We start from the raw sequence: 9,490 nt of genomic DNA on the forward strand, positions 1-9,490 counted from the left end.
TTTTTTTTTTTTAGAAGAATTGATTGTTTTTCATTTGGAGTTTTTTTGGTTGGTTTTTGAATCCCAGACCTCACTAGTTAAAAATCAACTCCAAATGAACCCGGAAGTTTACTTCATTTGCACTTAATAATTTAAGGAGGACTGAAGATAAAGCCTCATTATATAGCCCTATAATGAATGACAACATTTTCTAAATAAGAAATGGGCAATCTGGACATTATAGGTGCTATACATTTCCATGATGTCGATTCTGTGAAGGTTTTATTAAGAGATCCGTCTATTTTGCATTTTTTTTAAAAACATTTCACTATAAAGAGTGGTGTTATCATGGTGGAGAATATAGCTTTTAGCAGGTGGTTTGATACCTCCCTTCCTTAATAAGGTAGCTGACGTCAGAGCAATGGGGCGGTGTGTGTGTGTGTGTGTGTGTGTGTGTGTGTGTGTTTGAGAGAGAGAAAGAGAGAGAGAGAGAGAGAGAGAGAGTATTGGAGGAGATGTGTGCTACCAGTGCGCATGTGTGTGGACGGTGATCTGTCTCTGTGCTGCGGTGGAAAAGGAGCTGGAGACACACAACTAGAGAGATGGCGCGGCACCCGACCGGAGCGCGAGGACAGCTGGTTGGCGGTGGGGGGGCTTGAATTATTATAAAGAGAATAAAAAAAAAAAACAACAACAAAAATAACACAAGAAAAAAAAAGACAGGGGATTCTGGAAAAAAAAAGGAGTTTCTACACTGCAAAAATATCGAATATAAGGAGGCAATATCTGCAAGAAGAAGAAGAAAAAAGCAACAAAAGAAGTTTTAACTGGACAGTGAGGATCTTCTTGGACATCAGCTAAGATCACATACATGGTTTGTCCACATGCAGGATCATGAACGCACAACTGTCGATGGAGAATATTGGCGACCTGCACGGAGGATTAGTGAGCCATGAGTCCGTGGTGTCCGTGGCCGGTCACGGAGAGCTGCTGAGCGGCCACGGTCGTTCGAGCGCCCGGGGGCTCAGCAGCAGCCACCGCTCCATGGGCATGGCCACCCTGCTGGACACCGGAGGAGGAGACTACCACCCTGGACACCACGGACACAGTCTGCATCCAGCAGCCATCAGCATGTGTGAAGCCCCCCCTGGCATGAGCTCCAGCAGCACTTACACCACCCTAACCCCTCTGCAGCCTTTACCTCCCATCTCCACTGTATCCGACAAGTTCCATCACCACCACCATCCTCACCACCATCATCCTCACCATCACCAGAGGATCCCTGGGAATGTCACTGGCAGCTTCACGTTGATGCGTGAGGACCGGAGTCTGGCTCCTATGAACAGTCTGTATCCATCATATCATCATCATAAAGATCCCTGCATGGGCCAGAGTCTGTCCCCGCTGTCTGGTTCAGGTCTGGCCAGCATCCACACCACCCAGGCCGGCAGCATCCCTCCTCCTTACGCGCATCCCGGTGCAGCCATGCCCGGTGAGAAGATGCTCACACCCAGCGGGTTTGAGGCGCATCATCCGGCCATGCTGGGCAGACACACGACGGAGCAGCAGCACATGAGCTCCTCTGCAGGCATGGTGCAAATCAACGGCCTCCATCATCATCATCACCACCACCTGCACGCACACCAGGGGCACGTCCAGGGGCTGCATGGGGGGAACAGCCGGGAGCAGGCTTCTGGACCCGGGCAGCAAGGTGGAGGTGCAGGAGGTGGAGGTGTTAATGGTGGTGGTCAGATGGAGGAGGTGAATACCAAAGAGGTGGCGCAGAGGATCACCACGGAGCTGAAGCGCTACAGCATCCCTCAGGCCATCTTTGCCCAGCGGGTGCTGTGCAGGTCCCAGGGGACCCTGTCCGACCTGCTGAGGAACCCCAAACCCTGGTCCAAGCTCAAGTCCGGCAGAGAAACCTTCAGGCGCATGTGGAAGTGGCTGCAGGAGCCTGAGTTCCAACGCATGAGCGCGCTCAGGCTCGCAGGTGAGCGAAGCCTCGGTAAAGACAACCTCCTCTTTTTGTTTTTCATCTCCTGAATGTGTTTGCTGAGAGAAAAGCAGAGGAGCATTAGACCTGAATGCTACCTTTGACCTCTTGAGCAATAGGTCAAGTGGGCTGGGAACTAAAAACTTGTAGTTTTTATTATAACAGAGAGAGAAAAACTAAACATTTTACAGGAATCTAAGATCTAAGGTAACATTCAGAACGAATCCCCTCAAGGCTGATAGTTCTTCGGTAAAATAACATGAGGTTTCCACTTGTCTCCATTAATGATACCTTTTATTAAAGATGCTGGAAGTCAAGTTCTCTAGTAAAATAACATCATGTCTCCACTTGTCTCCATTAATGCTACCTTTGACCTCTTGAGCAATGGGTCAAGTAGGCTGGGGACTCAAAACTTGTAGTTTTTTATTATAACAGAGAGAGAAAAACTATTTTACAGGAATCTAAGAGAATCACATTAAAGTAGCATTCAGGACAAATCCCCCCTGGGCTGATAGTTCTCCAGTAAAATAACATGATGTTTCCACTTGTCTCCATTAATGCTACCTTTGACCTCTTGAGCAATGGGTCAAGTGGGCTGGGGATTAAAAACTTGTAGTTTTTATTATAACAGAGAGAGAAAAACTAAACATTTTACAGGAATCTAAAAGTAATCACATTAAGGTAGCATTCAGGACAAATCCCCTCTGGGCTGATAGTTCTCCGGTAAAATAACATGATGTCTCCACTTGTCTCCATTAATGTTATGAAAGATGCTGGAAGTCAAATAGTTTTAGATGCATGAAGGAACTGGGTCATGCCTTAGGCGCAGGTGAGCGAAGCCTCGGTAAAGACACCCCTTTTTAGTTTTTCATCTTCTGAATGTGTTGCTGAGAGAAAGCAGAGGAGCATTAGACCTGAATGCTACCTTTGACCTCTTGAACAAGGGGTCAAGTGGGCTGGGAAATAAAAACTTGTAGTTTTTTATTATAACAGAGAGAGAAAAACTATTCTACAGGAATCTTAAGAGTAATGTAAAATCACAGGTAGCATTCAGGACAAATCCCCTCTGATAGTTCTCTAGTAAAATAACATGATGTCTCCACTTGATGATATGAAAGACGCTGGAAGTCAAATAGTTTTAGATACAAGAAGGAACTAGGTCATGCCTTATGGGGTTTGGTGACCCTGGATTCTTTAGATGAGGCCTCCAAATTAAAGAGGAGATCTGTTGGATGGTCAGATCCAACATTATAACAGTGTTAAAGCTGCTAAAGTGCCTCACCAAAGCTGATGCTCTAGCACCACCAAAAACCCTGAGTGTCCTGATATCAATACGCATCCCTTTTCTGTCTCTACACTGATTTTGGGGTTTGTGTGAAACAAGTGCTCATGTCATTTTACCTCAAAATATCGACCGCTGGACTGTGTGTGCGTAAACTGATCCTTGGCCCAGAAATCGTTAGGAATGTGTTTATTTTGGTGGAGATGCAACTGATCAGCCTTTTTTGGTGTTGCCCTTGGAGTAAACAGAGACAGAGAGAGAAAAGTGTGCCTGCACATGCTGTTGATAAACTAAATTTAAACTGAAAAGTCGTGCATTATTCAGTCAGTGAAGTCACTTTGTTATAATTATATGATAATAGAATAAAGTAGAAGCATGTGTTTATTGTTTTGGTCGTAAACTAGCCCTGACCTGACTGAGGTTTCTCTAATTAACCGATAGGCCTCTGGATTAATTTGTCCCTGAGGTACGCACGAGTCAATTAGGGCGCGCATCGAGGCCCAAATCGCACGTGCATGCGCGTTCACAAACATCCAATGGATTTATTTTTTTAACGTTTTATAGGCCTAATCAATGAGCTACACATTGGGCTTTTTGGCTTTTTGAAAAGTGAGGCCACCTGGAAAGTGCGTGATTTTTGGGTACGTTTGTGCGTGTGTGTGTGTGTGTGTTTACGTGCAATGCTCGCGCGCGTGCACGTGAGTGTAATCGCAATTGATTACTTTTCAGTTTTCCCATCTGCTGCTGCTGCTCTCTCTCTGTGTGTGTGTGTGTGTGTGTGTAGGTTGGAGATGAGAAATTGCATCACAAATGTTTAAAAACAAATCTTATTTTCATTGATCATCATTGATTGTTAGTGTGATCAGCTTATAATTGAAACAATAATCAGATCAGTAGCTTATTGATTAGTATTGATGATGATTTTTTTTTCTTTTTTAAAGGAAGAGGAATTCATACTGGCTGTATACTGGGAAAATACATGTCTGCTTCATTAATGTTTCCTATTCATCTTTCCTTAAAGCATGTCTCGTTTTATCTCAACTTTTTATGAGAAAAAAAAATAAATACGAAATAAAAAATGACAAAGCTTCTCATGAGCAAAAATTCTAAAATATAAAATTATATCTTTTTTGTTGGAAAATGCCACCAAAAACATGCTGTGAGAGGAGAATTTCTTTTACAGTTAAAAAACTAAATTAATTTGGAGAGAATAAGGCTGTGCGCCGTTTTATTGATCCGGTCGTTCCTGAGGTGCAGCTAGATCTGTGATCTGAAGTAGATGTGATATACTTATTGATTTTAGGCTTCTGAAATTAATCTCGGGCCTTTTCTCCCTTTTCCCACGTATTCAATTACCCATCTGAATGTGCTTGAATAGAATAAAATAGAGAACAGAATCGAATAGGATGGAAAATGTTTTGGAAATAGGTTTTGGCACAGAGGAGAATGAATGAAATCAGAAATGAGAGATCCATTTAAAACTCAGTAAATCAGCTGTAATTCCAGAGACAATGTTCAATGCTGCTTTATAAATTGTAAGTACCTGCTTACACTAAATTTAGAAGAGGCCTTCCACATTCTCACTAGTTAGAGGGTTGAATATTTGCAGCATTTGCAGCACAGAGGTCTGTTTGTTGTTCTCGGTCTGTGGGCCCAGTGTGTGCAGCAGTCTGTTTGAGTGTGTGGAGTTATCTGTGTGTTTGTAATGATTAGCCTGGAGCAGGAGCAGCAGCAGTGTGTGTGTGTGTGTGTGTGTGTGTGTGTGTGTGTGTGTGTGTGTGTGTGTGTGTGTGTGTGTGTGTGTGTGTGTGTGTGTGTGTGTTTGTATGAGTGTGTGTGATTAGTGGTGATAACGAGGCCTCTGTTATGTCCCTCCTGGTCCTGGGAAAGCTGCCTGTCAGGCCGGGCCTCCTGTGCCTGTTCTGGGGCCAGGTCCAGGGGCCGGGCTGACTGTGACTGTGTGGTGGCTCCTGCTGTCTGAGTGGCCTTCACTGCTGCTGATTTATAGCAGCCCTAACACGAGGAGCTCCGGCTTTCTGTTAATATTTACCAGCACTGGAGACACCGGGCTGTTCAAACCCACAATTACACTCCAGTTTATGGTCATGAGGGCAGGTCGCTGCACTGTACTTTACCACACACACACACACCTGAGAGAGTGTGTTAAAAAGAGGTTAGAAAATCAGCTTCAACTAGACTGATTTAATAAATGTGCTTATTTGTAATATAATCTCTTTTTCTCATGAAGCATTCTGCTACTTTAGGGTGTGAATTTAAAAGGCAATGACAGATAGTAAGCTATCAAAACTAAAACAAATATTAGTAACTCGAAGTGATAAAACACTTTAAATGCACTACAAATGTTTTTTGTTAAAATTATTATTTTGGCAATTTTTCTCCATATTTTGTTCAAAATTCTGTATTTCATAGTTGTTTTTTTAATTGGTTTCTTTTGTGCATTGCTGTGTTTTGATTTTTTTTTTTTTATAATAATAAAATGTTTTATTCACCTTGTGCATTTGCATTTTGCAAAATTAACCTGGTTGCAAGAATTGCTTTGTGTTTAAAATGTGCCGTTCATGCAGTGAGTGAGTCCATGTTGGGCCTTTTTGCTCCAGCAGCCCACTCCTGCCCCCTCCTGGTCTCTATACTCACCGATCAGCCTCAGGTTGGATGGCTGTATTAGGGCTTAAAGAAAAAAAAAGAAAAAAAAGAAAGAAATGAAATAGCAACGAGATCAGTTGACGGGAGGTTGGATTTGCTGTCAAACGGATTCCCAAGTTCTTCTTTTCCAGTATTAGATGATCTGTGGTTCATTTCTCCACATGCTGTTCGAGGCTATACTGCAGCGCGCTGTTTGTTTTCAGCACCGCGGACAGCTCTCATTGTTCCCAGACAGGCTGACAGCCTCTCTGGCTCTCTGGCTGTCTGGCTGTCTGCTCATCTTCACAACCAGCTCCTGCTCTGAACCCTGAACCAACATGGGGTTCCCCGACAAAATGCGGAAGAGTTTAGTTCTGCTATTATTACCCATGACCACTGCTTCCAACCTGCAGACTGCTGCATGATTCTGTATAAAGTCACATCTGACACATGCAGTCTTAAAGAGGACAGGAAAAAGTCTCATCAACATTTTGTCATCACTTTTGAGTCCATGATAAATATGACTTTGGCAACACTTTTATTCAGTTTCCTTTTCACCACTAGGCTATACAACAACAAAGCAGGCTACATACTGTGAACCCGAAATGTGCATCAATCCAGTGTTTATAGGTAGGATTCTTGTTTTTATCTCACTCAAACTGCAGCAGCTGGTTTTACTAATTAAACCAGAGAGAATAATCATCCATTGTCATTTAAATCAGCTGTTGCAACCTTTGTTTGGATTGTAGAGATGCTTTAAATGCTTGTTTCCCATTTGGTTCTTGATGTTATCATTTACAGATGCAAAATTAGCATCAGTCAAACATTACTTTTACTGCTGATATTTTGGATTGTGCACAGGGCTGGCTCTAGTCCTTTTGGGGGAAAATCCACCCCCCACATCAGACATTACAATGATTTTAGGACAAAATGTAATAAATAACTGTATTTATTATAATATAAATACACAAGTTGTCACTGATATTGTATCTTAAAAAGTGTTTTGTCAGTTTCACTACAATTTACACTTTTATTAACAAATAAGTGGGGAAAAAGTGTGAGAAAGGGAGTTACAGGGGTGAAAATTTTATTTATTTATTTATTTGTTCATTTGTTACCTCAATGCAGGAAATGAGGAAAGGCGTCGACTGGCATTTTATTATTTTCTATTTTTGTATTTATTTATTTATTTATTTTTCTTTTAGAGGGCGACCAGCATCCCCCCTGAAAGTGGCGCCCTATAGGTGACCGCCTATATGGCCAATGCCTTAAGCCTTCCCTGGTTGTGGAATTACCATGTTTGTGGTCTTTGCTTGTAGAATAACGTTACTTAATACACTTGTCATGTTAGCAATGTAATTTAAGTGTTGAGGTCTCAAATGTAAAAATGAATTTTGATATAAGCATCTATGAAAACCTTAACCTGTTATATTAGAGTTAGTTTGGGTCTGAATGGATTGGAAAACATCTGATATTGGCTTTAAATAATCATATCAGTGTGTCCCTGTTAGAATGAAAACAGACCTCTACGTTAAGATGGTATGGGGGAGAACCACTGAAATAGTTCATGGGTCAGTCCATGGATTTATTCAGGACTTTTTCAAAGTAGAGATGTGATGGAGAGAAGATTGTCATGCAGTATCAGCCCTCTCTCACAAACCCACTCTCTCTCTCTGTCTGTCTCATCCTCCACAGCATGTAAGCGTAAGGAACAGGACCACGGCCGGAGCGAGCGGGGGAGCGTGTCCAAGAAGCCCCGGCTGGTGTTCACAGATGTGCAGCGGCGGACGCTCCACGCCATCTTCAAGGAGAACAAGCGTCCATCCAAAGAGCTGCAGATCACCATCGCCCAGCAGCTGGGCCTGGAGCTGGCCACAGTCAGCAACTTCTTCATGAACGCACGCCGCCGGAGCCTGGATAAGTGGGTGGACGACGGCTCCGGCCACCCGGGCAACTCTGGCCCCAACGCCTGCACCAAAGCCTGAAGACGGACTGATCCGACCAAACTCATGGACTGACTCAACCTCGGTGGAAAAGCTTTAAAACTTAAGAGAAACAAAGAGAAACTTAAAAAAAGACCTTGAAGCAACGTTTTGCCCTTAAACCTGTACTATATTGATATTTATAGTATCCAAAGATGAAAAAACAAACCAAAGACTTCTTGTTTGACCTGCTTTGAAATGTTTTTTTCAGCAACACATTTACGTGTAACATACTGCAAAAAGACTATAGTTTTACCCCCCCTTCACACACACTCACTGGTCTCTAGCTTTACTACACCCCTCCCAACGCCTCCCCACCCAGTATCAATCTATCATTCACCATCCTTATCTTTAATCTGATTGGTTGGTTTTAATGATGGGTCCCTAAATGGAGGTTTAATCAGCCTGTTGGCAGTCTGATCTGCAGCTGTCCACACCCTTGAAAAACAGCCAGAATGTGGAGCTCCGGTGGGATTGGCCAATCAACGTTAAAGACAAAAAAATCCTACAGGAGCGACTGGATTGTTGTGCGACCTTGTTTGGATCAACGGTGGACTGTCTGTCTATCTGTCCAGCTGTCTGTCTTTCTATCAAGCATTCCAGACAGACGGGGAGATGCCCATGCGTAGACTGCTAACCCAAAACCAAAAAAATCACCAAAAAACCCCAACCTCAACCCACAAGGTAGTGCTTTCTTCCAACATGCTGAAGCGTTGAATAATTTAAACAAGTGAAACCAAAGCCTTCAACACCCTGAAGCCACTTCAGAACCTGCTATGAAGTAATTTGACCAAAGAGTATATTTTGTAGCTGATAATCTTAAAAGTATTTTACCTCATTTCCTCCCTTTAACCCTCCTGAGACTGTTAGTTAGGCACCACAAAGAATGTCACTGCTTATGGTCCATACAACATTTTGAGTCATACCTTCCCTGCAAATGGAAATATTATGTGACACAACCCTGAAAATCATCTATTGACATTTGCCTTATAGATGCCTTCTTGAATCAAACTAAATATTCCAGTTATATCTTCATTAACACTCTAGAGAATGATCCTGCAAATGCAACCAAAGACTAATCCATTCAGCGGTGTGTTTTCGCTGCAAAAGATGAAAACAAAAGCTGCTGGCTCTCGTGCTTTATGTGTGACACGGTGAGGGAGACAGATGTTGTTTTTTTAGGACAAACTGTGTCACCACTCTAATAATAGGCATTCAGCCCCCAGTGCTTCATACGTATTTGATTTTATCTCCTCATCAAAGATGTTGGGCGGAGGGGATGATATCAATGATCAAATCACTTTCAGGCACAATGTCACCTCGTCACCTGAATACGAAAGCACCCCACACACACACACACACATACCACCTCCCAACCTGCCTCCACTCCCCTGGCAAAGCTATGCATTTCAGCACTAGGAGGAAAGCACTACACAGGGCTGGCCCAGGGCGGCGTATCATTAAATATATTGAGCTGGCCCCCTTGCCGTCATCCTCCTCGTGGCCAGGGTTAGCAGCTCTACATTCATCACAAACAAGCGCCGAAGGAGAGGCGAGGAGGAGGAAGAAGGCTTCTTCTTCACCTCCGAAAGGAAAAACCAAAAAAAA

The 9,490-nt window shown here is 43.1% G+C and overlaps 1 protein-coding gene across 4 annotated transcripts; it reads left to right on the plus strand.

Moving 5' to 3' along the window:
* Positions 1 to 724: 724 nt before the first annotated feature.
* onecut1 (one cut homeobox 1) lies at positions 725 to 8,031 on the plus strand. 4 transcript variants are annotated; one of them, XM_074610921.1, is made up of 3 exons: positions 725 to 1,987; positions 6,465 to 6,530; positions 7,596 to 8,031. In XM_074610921.1, the coding sequence occupies exons 1-3, from the start codon at positions 874 to 876 to the stop codon at positions 7,883 to 7,885; spliced, it is 1,470 nt and encodes a 489-aa protein (XP_074467022.1). In that variant the 5' UTR covers positions 725 to 873; the 3' UTR covers positions 7,886 to 8,031. The 4 variants fall into 4 exon arrangements, with proteins under 4 accessions (XP_074467022.1, XP_074467030.1, XP_074467037.1 ...); XM_074610929.1 differs by having other exon boundaries at positions 725 to 1,972; XM_074610936.1 differs by lacking the exon at positions 6,465 to 6,530.
* Positions 8,032 to 9,490: the final 1,459 nt, after the last annotated feature.

The sequence above is a fragment of the Sebastes fasciatus genome, chromosome 2, assembly GCF_043250625.1.
Source record: "Sebastes fasciatus isolate fSebFas1 chromosome 2, fSebFas1.pri, whole genome shotgun sequence".
Classification (NCBI taxonomy): domain Eukaryota; kingdom Metazoa; phylum Chordata; class Actinopteri; order Perciformes; family Sebastidae; genus Sebastes; species Sebastes fasciatus.